We start from the raw sequence: 24,173 nt of genomic DNA, 5'->3' as shown, positions 1-24,173 counted from the left end.
CCGGCGTTACTAGTATATTGCGTATTTATACTTCTACGACGGTCCGCTGCATCTGAGTCGGTATTTCCTTTAACAAGTGTAGTCATGGTAAATGATTGATGCGCTGCACATATTTAATATACTTACTGTCACTACCAACAGGACTTGCTGGCCACCGCTTAAGCAACATCATTATGGGACTTACCGTGGCTCTTCCCCCAAGCGCGGAAGAGTATGCATGCTCCTATGAAGGAATGTTACTGGAAAAGACCTAACTCATGAACTACTATTGGAAATTATACTATGTTGCTGCACCATCTAGCTGTAGCCATAGTTGGCTACATCAATGTGTCGATTACTGCTGAGTGATTGACTTAGCTTACGCCGTCCCTGATATATCTCATCACTGTGTTGTTCTTTTACGTTACTACAAAGAGACGCACCGACTCAATAGGGGCTTAGTCAACGGATGTCGAATTCGAAAAGCTCTGACAACCAAGAATGACCTCGTTTTAGTTAAGTAAACTTGGTGATTGGAGTAATCTTGGGGGTCTGGCAAGGCACGCTAACTGATGTTGGCAGGGCTCATCCGTGAGGGGAGTTGATGACCAAAAACAATGGTCAGCAGGATACCATGGAATTCCCTGTGGTCTACAAACATAGGAAGCAAGGATAGTCCATCACAGGTTCCTGCCACGAGGTTTGCAAATTATTCCTCGTGATATGATGTGATCTTTAGGACCGAGGGGGGAGGGATGCAGTGATCTCCAAATTTACCAAATTGCTGGAAACATGTTTTTCTTCCCCATGGGGGAGTTGGTTTTTTTAGGCTGGTGCAATGCCCCTCTGCCCCTCCTCTCACGATAAGTAAAGCGACTACAAAGATAGACCGCCTAAAAGAAGGAGAGAGAATGGAGCCTATGATGCCATCGTGGGGTCTTTCTGGTGGGACTGTACTATATGATCAAGGGTTCCTTGATGAAAAGGCGTGCATGCCACTGGATGTGCACCCTTCTTCTGAATCTGGGCATACTTACCTGGCCCGAGTTACACACACAATCGCCAAAACCGCCAAGACAGTTTACGGGGACAGCTGCATAATGCAATCAGGGTGAATCAGGAATTTGATGTCGGCTTGCGCAGGTGATGAAAAAGAGGTACACATAGCTTACAAGAGCCCGAATTTGCTGCATCTTGGTTCAAGTTCTGAGGAACACGCAAACGAACACAGATGGTGTTACATCTAGATCATGTCGGCATCGGCTCCAAGCCGATTGATTGACTGCAAAACAGCTCATGGCCGACAGTGAGCCGCATCCGATATGGAAATTACTCAACCCTTGACATTTGGACTGAGCTGACTCTGGTGGCTTGACTCGCAGGCGAGGAGCACATAGGGATCGACACAAATTCTTGCCGTGTACTTTTGTGGTTGAGCAAGATCCGCCCGTCGTAGATAACGCACGGAAAAGCAAAATGACAGGCCTTCCATGACTTGTGTTGGATTCAGGTGAATACAGGTAATGTCCTGGACCAGCAGCCCAAGCGAGTATAGAAAAGATGCAGCAATACATATAGCACGATGAAATACAGTTTACATGATGGATAGCTGCACATCTATTCATTCCCTACAGAATAAACAAGTATGCAGTCAATAACATCCAACCGTGGAAATTTCCTTTATGTACCTACATAGGTAGTCTCCGGGAGCATGAGTGATGCTTTGCTCTGTAGCCAAGGGTACATACTTGGGTACATGTAGATGGGCGCGTTAGAGATAGCGGGACGAAAAAAAGGGGGCCCCGACTGGAAGGCTAGGAGCAGCAAGAGGCCCGATACTTGGGCACTCTACATACCTCTTCCTCTTTTGCCCTGAACTTGGAATCTTCCTTCAATCCTCATTGCATTATGAATGAAGAACACGCTACTCATGTCCAGACTGTAAACCATTAGCGCTTCCACCGCATCAGCATCGATCAGTGAATTCCACCTGGCCTTTTTCAATTGATTTCAAACTTGGCGCCGACGTCGCTTTGACTCAAGAACGAACAGGTCAACCACCCACCTGCGGCACTACCCCAGCTGTCGGTTAACCTCTCTCTGCTTGGTGTGCACTGCACTTGCACTAAGGCCCTCCAGTCAGTCTGCATAGCCTGACCCACCATATACCGACCGCACCGTATAACACTGAGGCACCTCGTACATCGGCTCTCTCCCAGCAGTACCAGATGACCTTAAGCCCACCACCGTTCCGTTTCTAAACCACCCCCCAAACTCTTTTCCCTCTCATCTTTGTTTTAAAGAAGAGGGAAATGAGCAAAATTCCTCCTCAGAACCAGGCCCGTCTTCCATCCAACATTCCCCTCCGAACCCTCTCTAGTAGCCGCCCCGACCACGAACGAGAACACGGCGCCCAGTCGACGTCATTGCTGGCTGGCCGCGGAGACCGCCCATCCTCCCCCAGCAGGTCTTCCTCCAACTCCGACTCCGACCTCGACGACTGGACCGACACTGGTGACATCGCCGAGCAGTTGGCCGATGAGGAGGACCCTCTGAGGATACGCCTGCAGGACACCTCGCTGAAGAACGACGGCTTGCTCGCCGGCTTCGTCAACAACAAGAAGCAAAACAAGTCCAAGCGTGTTCAGTTTCGACGCTCCGTCTCCGCCCACAGTGACGCCTACTCCAAGGAACAACCTGGCGTCGTTAGTAAGGACTCGATCGAAATACCCAACGTAGCTCATCGCCGCCCCTCTAGAGCTGCGCGAATACTGTCCCTCATCATGCCTGGCACAGGGGTTCACGGCCTCACGGGCAAGCCCCTCATGTAAGTTAACTCCCCCAAGCCATGACCTCTTGACCCTAAAGAGCACACTTGCTAACCCACCGGTCCAGTTACTTCACCAGTATCTTCGTCTCATTAGGTGTATTCCTCTTTGGATATGATCAAGGTGTTATGTCCGGTATCATTACGTACGACTTTGGTTCCTCGTCTTGGTCGGCTCTATAGGGCAGTATACTGATATGAAACTATAGCGGTCCTTTCTTTCGAGACTACTTTAACCACCCGTCTCATGCCGAAATTGGAACTATGGTCGCCATCCTCGAGATTGGCGCCCTGATCTCTTCCCTGGCCGTCGGCAAAATCGGAGATGTTATTGGGCGGAGAAAGACCATCCTCTACGGATCGATGATATTCTTTGTTGGAGGCGCCTTGCAGACACTTGCGACCAACATGCCCATGATGATGCTCGGGAGAATCATCGCCGGTCTTGGTGTCGGAACTCTGTCGACCATCGTGCCCGTCTACCAGTCTGAGATCTCCCCACCCCACAATCGTGGCAAGTTGGCTTGCATCGAGTTTTCCGGTAACATTATAGGATATGCCACATCCGTCTGGGTCGACTACTTCTGCGGCTTCATCGAGAACAACTACTCATGGCGTGCCCCTCTGATGATGCAATGCGTCATGGGTGCTTTGCTTGGATTTGGCAGCTTGGTCATCGTGGAGTCACCACGGTAAGTTTGTTTCTACAATCATGCGCACACGAACACGCTGCTGATGAACGGCCAGATGGCTTCTGGATCACGACCACGACGAGGAGGGCATCGTCGTTATTGCAAATCTGTACGGAGCTGGCGATATTCATAACCCGAAGGCGCGTGATGAATTCAGAGAGATCAAGATGGACGTCCTTCTACAGCGTATGGAGGGCGAGAGGTCTTACACGGAAATGTTCCGAAAATACAAGACACGCGTCTTCATTGCCATGTCAGCCCAAGCGTTGGCCCAGCTGAACGGCATTAACGTCATCTCGTACTATGCCCCCTACGTATTTGAGTCGGCTGGTTGGGTAGGACACGATGCCGTGAAAATGACTGGCATTAACGGTATTACGTACCTGCTTTCCACGATTCCGCCATGGTACATTGTCGATCGCTGGGGCCGAAGATTCATCCTCCTCACCGGTGCCATTGCAATGGCCATCTCGTTATCCATGGTATCTTACTTCATATACTTAGACATAGAGCTCACCCCTACGTTGGTGGTTGTCTTTGTAATGATTTACAATGCTGCCTTCGGGTACTCTTGGGGACCGGTATGCCACACCCTGCCTACCCCCATCCTATCACCTGGAACCCCCGCTAATGATGGTCACAGATCCCGTGGCTTTACCCCCCTGAGATTCTCCCTCTGAGCATCCGATCCAAGGGCGCCAGTTTATCGACCGCAGCAAACTGGACCTTTAACTTTATTGTTGGGGAGCAAACACCCATCCTCCAAGACTGGATTGGATGGCGCCTCTACTTGGTCCACGCGTTCTTCTGCGTTGTTAGCTTTGTAACAGGTAAGCTTGATTGGTATTTTCTCTCACTTGCTAGATGGAATCTAACAGAGAACAGTTTACTTCATTTATCCCGAGACATGTGGCGTTCGCCTAGAAGAAATGGGCTCACTATTTGGGGACAATACAACCGCGATGGCTTCTCCCAGTGTGAGGTCGGAAACCGGATCCATTTACCGAGTTTCGTCCCCGGACGGATCGTTCAGAGGACGGCCGGGCCCGACTGATGATATCCCACCGATGAGCATCGATCCGCCGGTACTCAATGTGATTGATGGCAAGCCCCATCTGCGATCAGAGAGTGGCTCGCGTGGTAGAGTAGGCGAGTGGCTTGGCCGTATGGTCGGGCGTGATCGAGGTGGCAGCAGCAGTCCGGCAGGGAGAGCCCGATATGCCCCGCTGGAAGACAACGACGAATAGACGATTCGAGCGCGTTACACAACGATTATTGCTATGATAAGAAGAAGAAGATTGAGTCTCGGTACAAGTCGTATAGACGGTGGCCAGGTTTTGCGCGGGACAGGATTGTCAACTCTTTTCCCTCGAGCTGCATGACACCGGCCCAACTGATTAAGGACAGACTACAACACGAGTTATGCACAATTTGGAGTAGAAAGGGAGCATGGTGGTTTATGGGGTTTTGTAATGGCGTGAGAATTTCTTTGTATAGCATATCAGATCAGTCCTGTGGTTCGACAAGACTGTCAGCGTTAGATGGGGCCAGCGTCCCTTTGCAGACCACGAGAATACCAGATGAAGCGACTGTGACTTTAGCAAAGCGTTGTTCTCGAATGCCGTGCGGAGGAGACACATTTGTTTTCAATGCCTTCTGCCTTGCAATTGCCCCGGAGGGGATGAATTAATCACAAGTCGTAGAGCAGATGCGCCGTTGTCGGATAACACTGCGACCCACTGTATTCCTATGGCTCCAGCTGTCATCAATTGTTTATTTCTGCACGAATGAACCGCATTACGGTAAAGGCAAAGATGGATGTTTGCAGTGCCCAATCTCTGAAGTTTTCCAGTGTTGAGAGTTTGAGCTACAACCACGGTTCTTGCTTTACCGTCAGCTCGTCTTCATTGATTTGATGTATGTACGTACACCTACCTACCTACATTGAATCTATTACCGGACATTCAGCCGCAGCCTGGCGGGGTACTTGAAATCCATTCATTACCTAAGAAGGTCTTCACTGCTAACCTGGAACCTTTGTGTCGAGCATGCCTAACGGGAGTTTCATTACAAAAAGACCGTACTATGATGCAAGTCTATATCACGAATCTTATCTACATGAGATACATCGTGCATACCTGTCAATATATGTAGGTAAGTATGTATGCACACAATAATAAGATAATCGATCCAATCGTCCCAAGGTGACGGTTAAGCGGGAAGAACTCTGGGAACAGAGTGCACCTTGCCGAGCTAGGCAAACTACACCAGCGCTAGGCAGACAGAGGGGGGCGTGCTTTTGCTGTCTTTTTGGCGCCTTTTGCAGGGCAGGCCAGGCCCGGAAGACAGGGGGGAAGCTCTTCTGCTGGCCTTGCCCCTAATCCAATTGACATTGACCCGAAGGAGATCAGGCCAGCTTGTTCTCGAAATAGTATCGCGTTTTTCCCGCCCACTTTCCAGGTCCAGGTCCAGCCAGGTCCAGGGTTGCATGTAGCACGGCTTCTCTCCTATGGTGAACTCGTATTGGATTGCCATTTATTTTCTGCCAGACATTGTCCAAGGGGCCACATTGTGATTCTCTTGTGTCTTGGTGACCCAGAGCCAATTAATCCCATCCTCAATTCGTCCTCCTACTTTACTGGAAGGGGGTTGATTTGACGTCGTAACACCTTCTCCGTCCCATTGGATCCTTCTTCCCTCTTCTTTTCTTCATTCCGATTCTCACATTCGCTTGAGGTCCTCGTTTTTTTTTTTTCTTTCTTCCTCCAGCAATCCTTCGACCTTGCTCATCCGCCCACCGCTTTTGACCTTGCCGTCGTTTTGGATGCGAGCTTGATCGTTCTCGACATTCTACAGCCATGGCCGATAAAAAGGCCACGGTTGCCTCCGGCGCCGATCCGAACGGCCAAGGTCTACGACAGCGAAATATCCCCGGTACGCCAGTAACTGTCCCGGCTCAGCAGCTCGAGGCCGACGAGAAGAAAATACATGGAAAGAAGAAGGTAATGAGAGCTTCCAACCCGCCGTTCACTGCCGGAGAACTAGCCACCTAACGAGCAATGCCCACCACAGCAGGAATCCTCGTTCCTCACGTTCCTTGACGAGTGGGAGTTCGTTATTGCGCCCATCATCTTCACGGCTCTTGCCTTCTTTACTCGACTATACAAGATTGGCCTGAGCCCGATCGTCACTTGGGACGAGGCTCACTTCGGCAAATTCGGTTCGCACTATATCAAGCGCGAGCTCTTCTTCGACGTGTACGTACCGATTTCTCTGCGAGTACAGCGGAAGAAACACGAATATTAATGCTTGTATAGGCACCCCCCTCTGGGCAAAATCCTCGTCGGCCTCTCCGGTGTTCTGGCTGGCTACAATGGCTCTTTCGAATTCAAGTCCGGTGAGACCTACCCCGAGGAGCTCAACTACACCTTCATGCGCGCCTTCAACGCCTTCTGGGGCATTCTGTGTATCCCGCTGGCCTACTTCACTGCCCGCGAGTTGAACCTGAGGCGCCCGGCCGTTTGGCTGGTCACTCTGATGGTCCTCTGCGAGAACTCGTACACCACCATTAGCCGCTTCATTCTCCTCGACTCTATGCTTCTGTTCGGCACCGTCGCGACTGTCTTCTGCTGGTCCAAGTTCCACAGACAGCAACAGTACAGCTTCGACCCGGAATGGTTCTTCTGGCTGTTCATGACCGGTCTCAGCTTGGGTTTTGTCTGCAGTATCAAGCTTGTTGGGCTTTTCGTGACTGCCCTCGTTGGAATTTACACCATTGAGGATCTGTGGAACAAGTTTGGCAACACTAAGATGCCCATCAAAGTGCTTGCTGCTCATGTCGGTGCTCGAGTCGCCGGACTCATCGTTGTTCCTTTCCTGGTGTACCTGTTCTCGTTCGCCCTCCACTTCGCCATCCTTACGCGAAGTGGCCCTGGAGATGCACAGATGAGCTCTCTGTTCCAAGCAAACCTCGAAGGCAGCGAGATTGGCCGAAACTCCCCGCTCGAGGTCGCCATTGGCTCCAAGGTCACTCTCAAGAACATGGGATACGGTGGAGGACTGCTGCACAGTCACGTCCAAACCTACCCCGAGGGCTCAGGCCAGCAGCAAGTGACCTGCTACCACCACAAGGATGCGAACAACGAGTGGTGGTTTTACCCCAACCGCCACGAGGCCGACTACAACCCGGAGGAGGAGCCCAGATTCATTGGAGACGGCAGTGTCGTCCGCCTGATCCACACCATGACTGGCCGCAACCTCCACTCTCACGATATCGCTGCTCCCGTCACTAAGGCACACAAGGAAGTTTCCTCTTACGGCAACCTTACTGTTGGCGACGAGAAGGATCACTGGCAAATCGAGGTCGTCAGCGACGTTGCATCTCGTGATAGAACCCGCGTCCGCACCCTGACGACTGGTTTCCGCCTGAAGCATCCGTCGATGGGCTGCTATCTCCGTGCCGGCAACGTCAACCTGCCCCAATGGGGTTTCAAGCAGATCGAGGTCACCTGTGACAAGACCAACAACCCTCGGGACACTTTCACCCACTGGAACATCGAGGCTCACACCAATGAGAAGCGTAAGTACTGAAGTCTCAAATCTGAGTGTTCAAGACTAACTCGAATACAGTTCCCCCCGCGGATCCTGGAAAGTATAAGTCGCCATTCTTCCACGACTTTATCCACCTGAACGTTGCCATGATGACTTCGAACAACGCCCTTGTCCCAGACCCCGACAAGCAGGACGACCTTGCCTCCCAGTGGTGGCAGTGGCCTATCCTCAATGTTGGTCTCCGTATGTGCGGTTGGGACGACAAGATTGTCAAGTACTTCCTCCTCGGCAACCCCTTTGTTTACTGGGCCTCGACCATGTCTCTCGGCCTTGTCGGTCTCGTGACCGTGTGGTATATCCTCCGATGGCAACGAGGCTTCAGGGACTTGTCGCAAGAAGACATTGACCAGATCCACTACTCGGGTCTGTACCCGATTCTCGGCTGGTTCCTTCACTACCTGCCTTTCGTCGTCATGGCACGCGTTACTTACGTCCACCACTACTACCCTGCGCTCTATTTCGCTATCCTCACCCTTGGCTTCCTGGTCGACTTTATGGTTCGCACCCAGAAGAAGGTCCTTCAATACGCCGTTTACGGCACTCTGTACACCATTATCATTGGCCTGTACATCTTCTTCATGCCGATCTGCTGGGGTATGACGGGCCCGAACAAGCAGTACAGCTACATGAAGTGGTTCGACACTTGGCGCATGACCGACTAGGAGGTGTCATGGAAATGGCCTGTATAAAAAGCATGGTCACTACCATTTCATTGTGGGGATATTTAGATCGATCTTCCACGGATACTGAGAGGTGTAATGAGCATGGGAGACGGAGTATCGTCCGTGCTCTCTCGCCTCCGGAGTGTAACGATATCAGGTAGCATATCTCTGGGGTAATAACAGGGAACAGCTAGGGGGTAGTGGGAGTTCCGGCAGGGGATATCTAAACGGTGTTGGGTGCAGGCTTGCCGGGGTACCCAAATTCCACCAAGAAAAGGAGTCATTACGCCACTATCTAGATAATAATGTGCACTTTTCTTTTTTCCATGTTGAACCAACTGTCCATCGCCCTGCAAGTTTAATCGACGTCTTTTGTGTAAATCCATTCCCTTGGGCATTTATATATCGGATGCTGGGTGGGAGCGCGTCAACTGATAGTCAACATGATTCCAATGTGTCAGAAAACCTCAGGCCATCGACGACAAAGCGCAAGAGCATCTATCATACGAATGGGCACGATCTGTATCATGATGCTCGATTAAAATTCATGATGCCCACGCCCGCAAATGTGCGTTCTCATGGGCAGCAATGCTGCTAACTGTAAACCAAAGTCGAACTGCTACGGGTCCGAATAAATCTTGTTTCCCTTCTCCATGCTTGAATGCTTACTTTGCTACCTCCACGGTAGAACCTTTCAATAAGGGTATCATCCTTCCTATGCATGGCAATTGCCATTCCCTATTCATTGCGATGACAGATGGAAACACTCGCAGTTTCCTGTCTTATGTACAAAGTTTGTACTACCTGTTGTTGTTGATGATGCTTTTTTGTCGTGATTTTTTCTCATCACTATGCTTATTTCACCCAATCGCCTTTTTCCTTCTTCGTCTGGCTTCTCTCGCGCCATCGCCATTGCTCTTGGATCCAGATCATTAATACCGGTCATCGTCATCAGTCACGCTCGCTTGCTCGCTCGCTCGATAGGTTCGCTCGCTCAACAGCAGCCTCCGCCACTCCCCTTGCTCGAGTCGTTCAACCGGACCTGGCGCCCGGTCTGGCCGGGCCCCGGCCCCTTAACGCCGCTCCGGCGGTCGTTGAGGTCGTACTTGCCGGCGTTGATGTTGTCGAAGATGCGCTCGGCGACCTGCATGAAGGCGAGCTCGACGCCCTCGCCGCTCTTGGCGCTCGTCTCCACGTACTGCAGGACGCCGTTCTGGCGGGCCCAGTCCTGGGCCTCGGCGACCGTGACCTCGCGCTTGTTGTCCTCCTCGCCCGCCAGGTCGGCCTTGTTGCCAACGAGGATGACGACGATGTCGGGCTCGGCTATCTGGCGCAGGTCCGCCAGCCAGTCGGTAACGTGGGCGAAGGTGGCCTTGCGGCTGATGTCGAAGACGAGCAGGGCCCCCGAGGCGCCCCGGAAGTAGGACCGCGTCACCGACTTGTAGGTTTCCTGGCCCGCCGTGTCCCAGAGGGACAGCTTCATGTGTTTCTGCTGGTCTGACGACTTGGGCGGGTCGGGGAGACCGCCCCCGTTCGCGTCGGAGCTCCCTCCGCTGCTGTTGGCTTTGTTTTTCGACGACAGGGCGGCCTGCTGGAGGGCTTTGGAGTGGGGCGGGCCGACGGGTACTATGCGCGACCCGAACTCGACGCCGATGGTCACGTCGTGCTGGGGGCTGAAGCGGCCTTCGCAGAGCCGGATGGTAAGGGAGGATTTACCGCATCCCGAATCCCCTATGCATACCAGCTTGGCGATGTAATCCCACGGTGGCGAGGACATGGTCGGCGCTGCTGGCTGTGTAGAATGAAAGGCAGAGGAGGTCGAGGGTTCGAGAGGTCGAGAGGTCGGAAGGGCTGAGGGGTATTGTTCGTATTCGCGGTTTAGAGCTGGGAGAGGGGAAAACGAGACTATCCCGTAAAGTGATATCAACTTGCAAGTCGAACCACCGTCGCCCTTGTCTTCGTCGTCGAGGTGCTCTGGTTCAATGCCGAGTTCTGATATAGTGTATCGAAAAGATTCCAACGGCTATTAGGCACGTGATGGTCGAAGCTGGTGATGTGGTTGATACGACGTATAGCAGCGGAACAAGACAACACCGACCGTTGCTGTGGTTGCGACTGAATGTGAATGCACCTATACGTTGTATGTATGATATGCAGAAAAGTCTATTCGGCAATGCAATGCGGTGGGTGTTTTCAAAGAAGCTCCCACTAATCACCGGATCCCGTTCAACCAACCCGAGCAGTCCCTAACGTAAGGTAGCAGCACTTGAACCAGTATCGAGGAAGCTGGGAAGCTAGGCCTAACTGGTGAAGATCGGTGCAGGTAGTTTCAGTAGCGGTAGCAACAAAGGCGTCAACAGATAATGTAGGTAGATAATGTAGATAGCTTAATAAGTTAGTCTAGCCTGGCTCAGTGAGTGACGGTGAGGCAAGAGTCGTTGCAGATGCGCCCGCATTTGATTAGCCCTGTCATTAAAAGTAAGCATGTACATACTTACCACTGGTTACCTGCCATTGCTCCAGGAAATCAAATCCATATTTGGTACCTCAAGTACCTACATACATAGAGGAGCACCGCACATGCACTGAGGGCCTGGCAAGCTGGGCTCAAACATGGGGGGTCGGGCTTTCCCTGATTGGTTCTTGGAGGTAGTGATGCAACCTACCTTCTAGCGGACAGGTGCTGATAAGGCGGGATAAGACAAGGGTGCAAATGACCTCAGCATCTGCCACTCCCCCAAAAGACAAACGAGACCCGTGACTCAAAGCCACTTATCGTGAGTGAATATGTACGTGAGCATTTCTTATAGTACTACATACTTACTACCGGTGCGCAAAAATATCCTTGCCGCGCGTGTTGCCCTGGTTGTCACAAGTAAATAGAAGCAGGGTCAGGACCAAGCGGCGTGATGGCAGTCATTGGTATGGATTCCTTAAGCCTCAAGGGCCCCGAAGCATGTGCACTTGGTCTCCATTGCTGCAGGGTCTACGAATGAGTCTTGAGGAGAGACCTAGGCCCCGCAGTAGCTGCATTCGCCTGGGGCCACTTTACCGAAGCCGGCAGTAATCCATGGGCAGCCGGCTGCTGGGCAGAGTCCACGGGTGCCTGTAGTTGTGGATAGGGTGGGAAGTCGAGCCATCTCTAAGAAGCACCCAACGTCGGCGTGACATGCAACAACAAACTCATTTCTTCTTAGATTTCCGAACCTAACCTTTCTGCCTATGCAGCACATCCTCTCCTGCTGGTGTGGAGGAGGAGTAATAAAGTAGCCGTTTTCAAAAAATCAATCATCATAGCTGCCTCATTCAACTTCCCACATCCGTTGTTTGTAACCCCCGGATTATTGCCTAATCTGCATAGCGTCATAGTTTCCCAACTCCGATAACCACCCGCCCGCCGAACAACTGCATCTCTCTCACCATCTCCCGCCGATCCATCATTTGTTTGCCATCTTCCTATGTGACCCAGCTGCAACAAGCGCCCTCTCTCCCCTTTTCAATCAGCCAGCCTCCATACACAGCCTGTTGACAGAGAGCACTGTATCCCTTGACTGTTTCCGACTCTTCCCCATCTCTTATCTATAAGAGGCGGTATCCTCTGGCGCTGCCGATATGTTCTCGGAATGTAAGTGCCCCGGTATCCCATTTGCCCATGCTAGCATCTGCGACCGTCCAAGATGATGCGGTCTTGGATAGATCCAGACGATACTGACTGGCTGAGTGAAGATGCCTCTAAATTCCTAGCCCAGTCGCAGTCGCGTCTGTCCAACTTCGGCCAGACAGATGCGCCTGGCGAACCATCCGGCCGACACACCTCCGACCCATCTTCTCGCTTCTCCCGCCACCCCTCGCGGTCCGCCTACCATTCTCGCCTCGGCAACCCTTACCAACCCTCCGGCTCGAGGTTCGGGTTCGGATCACGTTACCAAGGCGGCCAGGACGCTGCGCCTCTCTTCCACAGCGCTCTCAACGAGTTCCAAGACGATGATGAAGATGACCTACGCGAAGCTGAGGATCTGCGTGCGTTGCAACGATCGAGACGTGTTTTTGTGTCCAGCAGAATCAGCGAGAGTTCCGCCTCTGAGAATGAGCAGAGCAGAGGGTCACTGCATAGGAGCGGTGAACGGGATACGAGAGGGTACGAGGACCGGGGTCGCCCGATGGGAATCAAGAGCAGCTGGAACGGCGAGTCCAGCTTCAAGGACTTTAAAGACCGCACAGGCAAACAGAAGCGTCAGGACGAGACCGAGCCATCGGGGAAGCGCAAGAGCGAGCGCGCCAACTCGGATAGCAGCGATGGCGGCAAGATGGTGGACATAGGTCTTGAATCCGAGATGTTGGACAACGAGGTCCCGGAAGATTTACTGCAGGAAACTCCAGTCGACACGGAGCCACCGGCTTTTCAGCAGTTCAAATCCAAATCCGGAGGCTGGAAAGGACCTGCCCAGAGCAAAAGGGAATCCAACCTCGAGCATGATCCCAGACTTATGCGGCAAACCATTCCAGAGGAGGAGGAACCCCCCGAGGAAACCATCCCAGGCGCGACGCCCATCGAATACCATAGCGAACTCTTCAAGAATGACCAGTTCTGGGCTTGGATCTATCTAATAGCCATTGCCTCTCTATTCGCAACATTCGTGCTGGTCTGGCTCCATACGTCAACACCAGGCCGGAAGAATCCTATAGGCGACACTGTCTACACCGTTTTATACAAGTCATACTATCTCCTGGCAGTCGACACTCTGGTGGCAGTCATAGTATCTTTGGTGTGGATGGCGGCACTGCGATCATATGTGCGACAGCTCGTGGGCATCATCATCATTGGCAGCCCCATCGTTCTTATCTCGTTCTCGATATACACTATGGTTCTGAGCTTTCAGGGACCGGATAACGGAACGCGAATTCAAGACCGAGCCATGAGATACAGCTCTTTTGTACCCGGTATCGCAGCCTTTGTCTATGTTTTCCTCATCCTGAAAACACGAGATACTGTATCCAGAGCCACCGAGATGCTTGCGTTTACAAGCCGCGTCCTGGCGCAAAACCCAGCACTTGTTATTCTCGGGTTCTGTGCGCTGGCTTTCACTGTTGGCTGGACATGGATCTGGTTGTCAATGTTTACACGCGTCTTTCTCGGTGGCTACTTCTCTAGGTCACTATCATCATATATCATCGGTGCCGCCAGCTGGTGGCTGGGTGTATTCTTTGCTCTGATGTACCTGTGGACAATTTCCATATCCAGCAACGTGGTCAGGGCGACTGTGGCCGGCACTGTCTCGAACTGGTACTTCCACCGCAACAAGCAGCCCCCTTCGCCGTCAAATGCGGTGGTGGGAGAAGCGCTGCAACACGCGACCAATTCGACATTTGGGACGATCTGTGCTGCCACACTTCTCGCTCTGGCTATTCGGTTGCCCCTTATGGTCTTGCCCCATAGAGTGTCCAAGACCGTGGGGTTTTTCCTCAACCGGTACACTCCGGCATCCGTGTTTCTGTTGACCAACCCCTTGGTTATCACACATGCCGCAATTCATTCACTACCTCTGATGCAGTCAGCAGCTCAGCTCAGCCGGATGCAGTTTCTGGATTCAGACAACCCAACGAATACACTGGGGCTGGGCCATCTGCGGCATCTGAATAGATACAGCACCGGCCTCATGCCATACCGACTTGCCAAGTTCCTTCTCCATGCTACGCGCACTGTTGTGGCAGCGGGACTCGGGTTTGCAGGTTGGGTCATGACTGCTCGGCAGCTGGAGATCCAGCTGCCCCAAGGAGCTGGTATCAAGGGAAGCGCCTACGCCTATGTTGTCGGTCTTGTGGCTGGAGCGGTTGGCTACAGCATCTTGGGCGCGCTGGAAGGAATCATGGTTGGCATCCTGGACGCATCTCTCATCTGCTATGGAAGTGAGCGTAGGATGGGAAGCGGACGGATGGGCTATTGCATGGAAGCGGCGAACCTCTTTGGTGGCAGGAACGAGGGCCGGGACGTGGTATAGACAAGATGTTAAATTGCAGCATTTATGGTGTTTTCTGGAAACCCGGGCGCAACGGGCCTCTGGTTTTTCTGGCGGTATTGGGCCATTCGCAGGATGCGAATCGATTCACGTTGGGAGTTTGGCCACTGAAGGTTGTTCATTGTTTGTTTACTGGTACCCAAGGGTCTGTATGGTAGTACCCATTTCGGATATCGTCTCAGTGGGAGATGTGCGGTTCAATTCTCATTTGCTTTGGTTGCTGTCATGCACTGCACCGGCTCACAGTTTGCGTACTCGGCGTTGTGATCATGGTGATCAATGCGATCAACCCTTTTTTTTTTCTCTGCCTCCGGAGAAGTCGGTCAAGCGGAGGGTGGCTGTGTACCTGGTCGTCGGGAATTGACTGGGTGGGAGTGGCAGCTACATGTGTGAATTGCATGCAGTGGGAGTAGGTAGACCCGGCTTGATAGGACGCCTTCATTGGTGTTTCAGCAACCTCAGCTGCAAGTTCCTTATCCATCTACCACCCTAGCTGTCCATCGATGCAATGCAAGAACGTGCATCTTCTAGTGCGGGTTATTTTTGGCAACTCCAGTACGACGTGTAGAAGATATTGTCCTCAACCGACCGATTTATTGCTGCCATATGTTTCAAGTAGAGAAGCCGTCAGAAGCAGCCGTGAGTAATTGGAGTCAGAGGGCGATCTTCTGTGATTGGCAGTCAGCGGTGGCTTATACCTTTCGTATTCGTCACCCTCATTCGTTGTCCTACTGGTTGGGCCTTGGGAGCATTGGGAGCATTGGGAATATTGGGTAGTTGGTAGGTAGGTATACCTTAGTACTCCGTAGAACATTCCAAATTGCCGCGAGGTGCGTAAGTTCGGTACCTACATATGGCAAATAGCGAGACGGCGGAACACAGCCACGATTGTGACATAACTGTACTGCCTGCCTGCCTACTGCCTGCCTGATGTGGTTGTTGGCCTCCATTCCAGAAACGCTGCTACCTGCTACAGCCTGGCTTTAGGCTTACAGCAACAACAACAATGAATCATTTCATCGTGCAATGAGGACCGAATATAATTGAACCCGACGGGTGCCAGTCGATCCCGGGGCCGACCCCGCGCGCGTGCTATGCTTAGCGCAGTGTTTTAGTGTCGAGCAATTGCACGAGCAGGCGGGCTTTTGAGCGGGCTACCTCTTGCCAAGAGCCAAGCCAAGATGGCGAACATCCAATAACTGGTGACTGGAGTGAACCATGATGGCAAACCTCTGCTGTAGGTTACTTACCACGCCGCAAAGGCCGTGGGGCAGTGCAGAGCATCTAGATCATTCATTTCAGCATGCGTCCGCGTAGTAGTGTAGTAGTACGTGGGAGACACCCACGTGAGTGTGTCCCACCCCATCTGCATCATCGAACATCGCCCCCGTTGCAATTCAATGTACCTAAGGTAGGTATGCAGCAGCTATTCGGGCTATGTTTCTACGATTGCACCTGTGAATCCAAACCCAACATCCATTGAATACATAAAACCACTTCTTTCCTCCTCACGAACTCCCCCTAGCATCCAGCAACTTCGGCTCAACCTTTTTCTAGCTTGCCAGGCCGGAAAACAACAACTTCAAACCGTCTCACTCCACTTGACAAACAACCACCTTCCCGAAACACCCCCAAAGCATACATCCCCCCTCCACATCTCTCACAAGGGGCCAAGCCAAGTCACGACAACACCCCCACTTAGACACTCGCATACAGCAAGACCCTCCGACTTGACAGCTTCTCTTGAGTCCGACACTCATATTCTCTTCACCTTCATACAAACCTACCTGAACCTTTATTTTTCTTCTTGCTAGATAACCCCAGAAACAACATACGCATGGCCGACTTCGACGCACCTTCGGGTCCCCCGCCTCCCAGAGTCCCCGAGGGCTGGGTTGTGCGCTGGAACGAACAGTACAAGGAATGGTAAGTTAAAGCTCCTGCTGTTGCTTCTCCCCAAGGCCACGTCCTTTGGTTCCTTGCAGTCGCCGCATTCTGTTCTTGGTGTTGCTGCTGTCAGATCGCAATTGGCTCACGGCATTTCCTCCAGGTTCTACGTCAACACGTACACCAAGAAGTCGCAATGGGACAAGCCGACGGCCCCCGCCGTCGATCCCAACTCCGAAGCCCCCATGGGGCCCCCTCCCGGCTACACCCCCGGCTCAACGCCCGCGCCTAGCGACAGCAAGACGAACCCCTTCGTGAACCAGGCCACGAAGCCCGGCGGCCCGTCGCACGGCCAGAGCGAGGACGAGCGACTGGCCCGTCAGCTGCAGGAGGAGGAGGATGCGCGCGCCAACGCTGGCTCCCGAGGCGCCGCCAACTCGTACATGAGCGGCTCGCCCGGCCCGTCGCAGTATCCGGACCAGCTGCCGCCTCGACCCGGCGATGCGAACGACCGTGGCAACGGCGATAAGTCTCGCGGTTTGCTCGGCAAGATCTTCGGCGGGAACAAGAACAAGCAGCCGCAGTACCCGGGCCAGGGTGGCTACCCGCAGCAGGGTGGCTACGGCAGCCCCGGCCCCCAACAAGGCTACTACCAAACCCCTCCCCCTCAGCAGGTATGTATACACATCCTTCAACAAATTCCTCCGCTGGCCTCTCGTCTTCATGACTTTACCTACCCGGCGGCAAAGTCACAACATCCGAACCAGTCACTAACTCGAGCTTACCATGTAGCCCTATTACGGAGGTCCTCCCCCCCGGCCAGTATGGTGGCTACGGGCAACCCGGTTATGGACCTCAGCCTGGCTACGGACCACCTCAGGGAGGCTATTATGGCGGCCAGCCACAGTACGGCGGCGGATATCAGCAGGGGTAAGTTGGAAATGCCCTGGGCCATGAAGCCTTCGGCCATCCAGAACGCTGTAGCAGACAATATTGACCATGATATCGACAGTAGGCCCCAGAAATCCGGCGGCGGCGGTATGGGAATGGCCGGTGGTGCCGCGCTCGGTCTCGGTGCCGGTGTGATTGGTGGTGCTCTGGTCGCCGATGCCTGGAACGACCATGAGCAAGAGGCCTACGCCGAGGGCTATAATGATGGCAATGATGGCGACGACTTCGGCGGTGGTGACGATTTCTAAGCCCGAAGATGAATTGGCTTGATAGCGACCAAGCCGTATGATTTTCGGGACTTTCCTTGTAATGCTAAGAATGGTTCCTCCTAGACGAATCAGATTATGATAGGCGTTACGGCGATACTCAGTAAGCCCCCCCAGACAGAAACCTCGAGAGACGAGTCGCAGGAATGTACAGAGAGGTTGAGGGCGGTTGGCAACTGGACAACGCCCACGATAAGCAGACGAACAAAGTATGGGTTTCGTACATACCTCAATGCACAACACAAATCACAGAGAACTTCTCAGTCGTTTCCAAGGCGGAACCTGTCAGTCTAGTAACATGTGCCGTGCATATCACATTACGTTTGGGTATCAACGATGGTGAATCGATCCACGAGGAGTTCCTGTGCATACTGGCTGGGCTTTCTTATAGACTTTGGAGCGTAGATTTGGTCGAAAAAACCAATGCCGCCCGTCGAGGTTGCGCATGATTATGGAACCGATGCAATCCCCAAGCACTGGCTAGGTCTAAGTGGGTGTTCTACAGGGGGTATCTCGACATTTGAACCATCAAAATCCCCTCCGTGATCTATCAAAATCGGGGGCCACCTGTTGGCTCATGTGCATAGATGGGCGTCTTTTTTTCAGCCATCACCCCTTTCTATTATTTTAATTTTTACTTCCTTCGCCTATCGGCAGGAGCAGCGGCCGCGGAACCACCCTCGTCTTTCTTATTGGACGAGCCGGCCAGGAACGCGGCCATGTCGAAGTTGCCCATGGGGTTGGCAGCCTGCTGTCCGCCGCCGCCCATGAGGCTGGCCATGGGGTTGTTCTTCTGTTGCTCTTCGAACTCGGCGCGCATCTCCGGGTCCACTGTAGCAAGGAGAGGGGAGTTTGTTAGCCAGCGGTTCCATCATCGCGGGGTATAGCGGTGTAAAAGTGTGGGTGAAGGGGGATATTGATATGGTGTGTAGGCAGGCAAAACTTACTGTTCTCAACCATCTTGGGCATGAGGAAGAAGATACCCATGCTCACCATGGCGAGCAGGATCATGGGGTTCTTGAGGATGCTCATGACCGAGACTGGTTGGACAGGTTTTGATTAGTATATCCGTTAATTGAATATATTGTGTCCGTCCTCTTCGTCGTCGTCGTCGTCGTATTCCTCCTCATCCAGGATATGCCGCATCCCGCGTGTAGACAGGCATGCTCCTGACCCGGGGAAACCAACACAATCACTAAATGAGGGATTATAGGGGGTTTTCAACTCACAAGAACTCCGCTCCATGAAGTACTGCTTGGGGGCCATGCACCGCACCGGCAGCGCCGCCGTCGCCGTGGCCACCGACGACTCGGCGGTCCCGCCGAGCGCGATCTCCTTGGCCTCCTCGCCCTTGTTGTCCCAGTCGTTGCCGCGGTAGGTCTCCCAGGCCTGGACGCTCAGCATGCCCAGCTTGTCCGGGGTGGAGCTGGCGACGACGTCGACGCGCAGCGGGGCGAAGGCGTGGGTCGCGCAGTGCACGTCGGCCAGGTAGGACCCGGGCGTGACGTTGCGGAAGACGAAGGTGTTGGCCGCGCTCAGGGGCGCCGAGTAGGTCGTGTACAGGGTCGAGAGCGTGGCGTGCGTCGAGGGCGGCAGGGCGGCCGGGTTCGGCAGTTGCGGCTGCGCTGGGACGGCTAGGGTCACGGCCGTCGTGGCCAGGACGTCGGCGGCGCTGGCGACGAGGGGCTGCAGCAGGCTCAGGAGAGCCGCGGCGGCGGAGAAGGACGCTCTCATGCTTGCTATGTTGTTGAGAGGTTGCGGGCGGGGAAGTCGGTGTTGCTGGATGTGGTGGGTGGTGGTGATTTTTCGGAGGTCCCTTGAGAAGGTGCGTGAGATGGTGGCTCAAAGCAGCTTTCGTGGTGTTTGACGTCGTTGCGGAGCCGGGCCCGCTGATTGGTCGGTTTCCAACCAGTGTACTGCGGGCTTCGATAACTCTCGACTTATACGACAACAGGTTCAGGTTCCAAATTAATCTACAAATTTATAAACTCTTTATTTCTGCTTTTTATTAGATGGCATTGGTCCTATTACTATGTTCAGAGGGTACTTCAGTTTACATTATTGATAGCTACCCTGGACATATTCAATCATAGACTTATTCAATTTCTATACCTTCGCTCTAAAGCGAAGGCATCGGCACAAATGAATGGTGGAAATACAGCACAAGGATATCATACCTAACACTTCTGCACTAGTCGCATTTCCGGTACATGGGCTTCTTATCATTCTGGAATCGATATGGGCATGTGATGGGTATTTATTGCAAACATAACTACGTGAAAAAAAAAACATACAGCTTCGGGCTGTCTTTAGTCGCTCTCGTCTCTAGACCACAGTAGGCGCCACTTCGTCCTTCTTCTTACTACCCTCGGGGTCGCCTCCCTCAGCTGCAGCAGCACCGCCGTCCTTGGTAGCCGCCGAGGCGGACTTGAAGGACTGCTCAAAGTCGGCAATGATGTCGTCGATGTGCTCGGTGCCGACCGAGATGCGGATCAGGTCCTCGGTGACGCCCGAGGCAATCTTCTCCTCGTCCGAGAGCTGCTCGTGCGTCGTCGTCCAGGGGTGGATGGCCAGCGTCTTGGAGTCGCCCACGTTGGCGAGGTTGGAGATGAGCCGGAAGCCGTCGACGATCTGGCTGCCCGCCGCGCCCCCGCCCTTGACCCCGAAGCTCAGCACGCCGCCGAACCCGCGCGTCAGGTACCGCTGGGCCGTCGCGTGGCTGGGGTGGTCCGGCAGGCCCGGGTACGAGACCCAGCTGACGTAGGGGCTGGCGCCGAGGTGCCGGGCGAGGCGCAAGGCGTTCTGGGCGTGCCGCTCGGCGCGCAGGCTGAGCGTCTCGATGCCCAGCAGCAGCTGCTGGGCCGCGAAGGGGTTCAGGCAGGCGCCCATGTCGCGCAGGATCTCGACGCGGATCCGGATCGCGAAGGTGATGGCGCCGAACGTCTCCCAGAACTTGAGGCCGTGGTACCCCTCCGAGGGCTCGATCATCTGCGGGAACCGGGCCGCGTTCTGGCCCCAGTCGAACTTGCCGCTGTCCACGATGACGCCGCCGATCGTGGTGCCGTGGCCCCCGATCCACTTGGTGGCCGAGTGTACGACGATGTCGGCACCGTGCTCGATGGGCCGCACAAAGTAGCCGCCTGCGCCGAAGGTATTGTCGACCTAGAATAAAGTCAGCTGCTGAGCGTATGTATCTCGTCGACCTGCCGGGACGTACAATAAGAGGGACGCCCTTCTCGTGGGCGACTTTGGCAATGGCCTCAAAGTCGGGCACATTGTATCTGGGGTTGCCGATGCTCTCGATGTAGACGGCCTTGGTCTTGTCGTCGATGGCCGCGGCAAAGTCCTCGGGCTTATCGCCCTGGATGAACTTGGTCGTGATGCCGAACCTTGGCAGCATCACTTTGAGCTGGTTGTACGTGCCACCGTACAGATTGGACGTTGAGATGATGTTGTCGCCACAGTGTGCCAACGCCGTAATGGTCATGAACTGGGCCGCTTGCCCCGATGCTGTGGCAACGGCGGCCACGCCACCTTCCAATGCTGCCATTCTTTTCTCGAAGACATCGACTGTGGGCTGTTTTCCAGATTAGCTAGACTATATGATCACGACGGCTAGCCGAGAGGTTGACTCAAGTGCGCACATTCATCATGCGGCTGTAGATGTTGCCGAACTCCTTGAGGCCAAACAGCCTCGCGCCCTGGGCCGAGTCATTGAAGGTGAAGCTCTGGGATGCACATATGTCAGTTAATGGTTGATCTGGGGTATATCGGTGTACGAACCGTTGTGGCGTAGATGGGGACAGCTCTAGACCGGGTAGCCGAATCCGGCACATGGCTGTTTCTTCCATTAGGGACTTCTCAAGACCGGACGGGCTTTGACAACAACGTCACACGTACCCCGCATGGAGCTGAAGCGTCTCGAAGTTCTTGCTTAGCTCTTCGGCCATGATTTTGGTCGCAGTTCAGAGAAGTAAATGGTAGTCGAAGGGACAGCAATAGTAATGGTCTCTTGGTTGCGTGTATAGAGGCGTGTCAATATTGTACATGTAGGACATCTGTGACACGAGGTTGGCCATGTATTTATACTCGTACTACTTGAGGTAAGTCCCTCGACACAGATGCAGTTAGGTGAGTAATGCCCTCCCACTCCTCCGGGTCGGGACCCTACTCTTGCCCTCTCGATGAGACAATCTGCAGTCCTACGTCCAAAGTGGCCTCCCGTGGCGCCTAGGATGCAGGATGGGAAGTGGGGTTGTGCTGGCGATAGTCGGGATTGCGTGCTCGACATGGCTTGATGTCCTCATGTCGACGCAGCACCGATTCCTCCATCACAGCTACAAATAGCTCCGAGTCGGCCTGGAAATTGAGGGCACCTCGTATCATTAACATCTACGTTGTAAGGCATGGCCACAGGCGAGCCCCGTTCTCATGAATTGATGCCTTAGAGGAGCTGCGCGGTTGTTTTCTGGCGGGTTTCTTTTGCTGGACCGGTTGACCTCGTCGTATCATCAATCAATGCTATCTGAATCATGTACGTATTTGAAGGATGTACATGGAAGGTAGAGAGGCCTGTATTTCGCGGGGTAGTGGGGGTTCGCGTGGAAATGCGCAAGTGTATTCCCCTTGCCGAACCCAAATCCTACCTAGGCTCGCATGGCAAACGTACAAGTGCATTTCTGGATTTGGCATCGAAGCCGGTCAACATTCTACGGGTGGAGTTCTTGTGAGATCTAATATTGCTTAGGAAATAGATTTATGTAAGCCAGGCTTGCTCGGGATGAGCACGCCATACTGAACCATTCCAGTCTCGTACCATTTCACGTCTGAGCATATCCTCAGCGGAGCCGTGGGCAGCCCAAATATATATCTCAATGGGGGTGGTTAGTGCTATTTCATCATGCAGGCCATGCCGCGTTGATGTCAATGCACATCACGTTTGAAGCAGTCATTTTGGTAGGTAATAAACATAAACAATTGATCTCGAGTCTGAAGTGACTAAATAAGCAAGCGTAGAGTATCACACGTCCCGACCCTTTAAAACTCCCTTCCCGTCTTCTTCTTATTGTTCATTACCCCGAAAAGAGGAACATGCTAGCCGACTAGTCATCTAGACCCAAGTCAAGGCTGTACGTGCATTATCACGTTGGTATCCATGTCGCCTCGTGATCACCGCCTCTAAATATGGTTTAGTAGTAATTGATGCTTTTGTTTTTGTTTTTTTCACGGCCCGCAAGTTTGTCGTCCTTGGTATTCCTCAACTAAGCAAAAGTCGAGGAATCCCTTTTTCATGGGCGACTGGCCATCTCTGCCCCTCTCCCTTTCACTCAACGCCGCCAACGCACCGTAATCTCCCCCTCCACCCCTCATCAGACATTAAGAAACTGATTTGACTGGCGTCGGGGCTCCCAGTTGCTCTCGAGCAGCCCCGGGCTCTTCTTGTCGCCGTCGAGGGACGGCCGGTAGATGTAGGGGCTGAGGGGGATCTCGGTGTAGGCCGAGTAGGTCATGGGCGAGTTGGTGCTGTTGCGGCGGACGGCGATGCCGTTGGTGGTCAGGCGGGGCAGCTGGACGACGGGGACGCTCATGCGACCTGGCTTTCCTTCATTTGCGGGCCGGAGCCGGGGGCTGAGCTGGACGCTCCCGCCCCCGCGCCCGAGCCCCCCACCTTGAGGCCTCCGCGGAACCCCGACTTGACCACGTCCTTGGCCAGGAAGGCCGAGGTGCCGATCCACAGCGCAAACTCAAACGCGCCGAACGCCACGTCGGCGCGGGCGGCTCCGCACACGGTGCCGCGGCAGAAGAGCAGCTTGGAGATGAAGACGGCCAGGGCGATGAAGCCGGCGAAGTAGAAGAGCACGTTGGTGCTTTCGAGGGCGATCGTGGCGTAAGGGTGAGCGACTGTTTCCGTTTTGTCAGCAAAGAATGATCTTGTGGTTTTCCCGGTTCCGTATTCCCGGCCCTCTCCCGAGTCATGAGAGTTTGAGGGGTCTGTGCAACATACTTCTGGGCATAAATCTCGGGGCCAGCTCAAGGTAGGCAACTGAGAGTACGGTGTAGATGGAAACAAACAGAAGCCAGTTGATCTGGGACGGGGAGGTGGTCAACGTGTCGACGTTGTACCAGTTGGCAACTATACGATTTCTTGTTAGTCGTCTTCGTTCACCAGACTAGGCTCAGTGCAGGCACTGCTACTAACCATAAGCCGAGAGACCCATGATGATGATGGCAAAGACGAGCTGGGCAGCTCGCAGGCCCAACATTACCATGGAAGGCATCTT

At 53.5% G+C, this 24,173-nt stretch overlaps 8 protein-coding genes across 8 annotated transcripts; 4 read left to right on the top strand and 4 right to left on the bottom strand.

Moving 5' to 3' along the window:
- Positions 1-2,291: 2,291 nt before the first annotated feature.
- On the top strand, positions 2,292-4,745 carry PG985_009118 (uncharacterized protein; the record flags this gene model as incomplete). The annotated part of the gene is made up of 6 exons (XM_066828886.1): positions 2,292-2,806; positions 2,875-2,952; positions 3,016-3,498; positions 3,554-4,079; positions 4,142-4,328; positions 4,384-4,745. The coding sequence occupies 6 exons, from the start codon at positions 2,292-2,294 to the stop codon at positions 4,743-4,745; spliced, it is 2,151 nt and encodes a 716-aa protein (XP_066683798.1).
- A 1,611-nt stretch (positions 4,746-6,356) lies between these two features.
- PG985_009117 (glycosyltransferase family 39) lies at positions 6,357-8,771 on the top strand (the record flags this gene model as incomplete). Its single annotated transcript, XM_066828885.1, has 4 exons — positions 6,357-6,500; positions 6,544-6,755; positions 6,816-8,077; positions 8,128-8,771. The coding sequence occupies 4 exons, from the start codon at positions 6,357-6,359 to the stop codon at positions 8,769-8,771; spliced, it is 2,262 nt and encodes a 753-aa protein (XP_066683797.1).
- Positions 8,772-9,765: 994 nt separating this feature from the next.
- PG985_009116 (Ras family protein) lies at positions 9,766-10,548 on the bottom strand (the record flags this gene model as incomplete). The annotated part of the gene is made up of 1 exon (XM_066828884.1): positions 9,766-10,548. The coding sequence occupies one exon, from the start codon at positions 10,546-10,548 to the stop codon at positions 9,766-9,768; it is 783 nt and encodes a 260-aa protein (XP_066683796.1).
- A 1,900-nt stretch (positions 10,549-12,448) lies between these two features.
- On the top strand, positions 12,449-14,770 carry PG985_009115 (uncharacterized protein; the record flags this gene model as incomplete). The annotated part of the gene is made up of 1 exon (XM_066828883.1): positions 12,449-14,770. The coding sequence occupies one exon, from the start codon at positions 12,449-12,451 to the stop codon at positions 14,768-14,770; it is 2,322 nt and encodes a 773-aa protein (XP_066683795.1).
- Positions 14,771-16,625: 1,855 nt separating this feature from the next.
- Positions 16,626-17,874, top strand: PG985_009114 (rna-binding protein; the record flags this gene model as incomplete). Its single annotated transcript, XM_066828882.1, has 3 exons — positions 16,626-16,714; positions 16,839-17,353; positions 17,468-17,874. 3 exons carry the CDS (start codon positions 16,626-16,628, stop codon positions 17,872-17,874), a joined length of 1,011 nt encoding a protein of 336 aa, XP_066683794.1.
- Positions 17,875-18,526: 652 nt separating this feature from the next.
- Positions 18,527-19,626, bottom strand: PG985_009113 (ER membrane protein complex subunit 7; the record flags this gene model as incomplete). The annotated part of the gene is made up of 3 exons (XM_066828881.1): positions 18,527-18,723; positions 18,840-18,932; positions 19,122-19,626. The coding sequence occupies 3 exons, from the start codon at positions 19,624-19,626 to the stop codon at positions 18,527-18,529; spliced, it is 795 nt and encodes a 264-aa protein (XP_066683793.1).
- A 591-nt stretch (positions 19,627-20,217) lies between these two features.
- PG985_009112 (Homocysteine synthase) lies at positions 20,218-21,842 on the bottom strand (the record flags this gene model as incomplete). Its single annotated transcript, XM_066828880.1, has 5 exons — positions 20,218-21,054; positions 21,110-21,469; positions 21,537-21,620; positions 21,676-21,730; positions 21,793-21,842. 5 exons carry the CDS (start codon positions 21,840-21,842, stop codon positions 20,218-20,220), a joined length of 1,386 nt encoding a protein of 461 aa, XP_066683792.1.
- A 1,419-nt stretch (positions 21,843-23,261) lies between these two features.
- PG985_009111 (uncharacterized protein) lies at positions 23,262-24,170 on the bottom strand (the record flags this gene model as incomplete). Its single annotated transcript, XM_066828879.1, has 4 exons — positions 23,262-23,459; positions 23,486-23,793; positions 23,897-24,025; positions 24,092-24,170. The coding sequence occupies 4 exons, from the start codon at positions 24,168-24,170 to the stop codon at positions 23,262-23,264; spliced, it is 714 nt and encodes a 237-aa protein (XP_066683791.1).
- Between the last annotated feature and the right edge of the window lie 3 nt (positions 24,171-24,173).

This window comes from Apiospora marii (assembly GCF_038362585.1).
Source record: "Apiospora marii strain CBS 49790 chromosome Unknown utg000005l_segment0_segment0, whole genome shotgun sequence".
Lineage (NCBI taxonomy): Eukaryota > Fungi > Ascomycota > Sordariomycetes > Amphisphaeriales > Apiosporaceae > Apiospora > Apiospora marii.
This window is presented reverse-complemented; position numbering and strand designations above follow the sequence as displayed.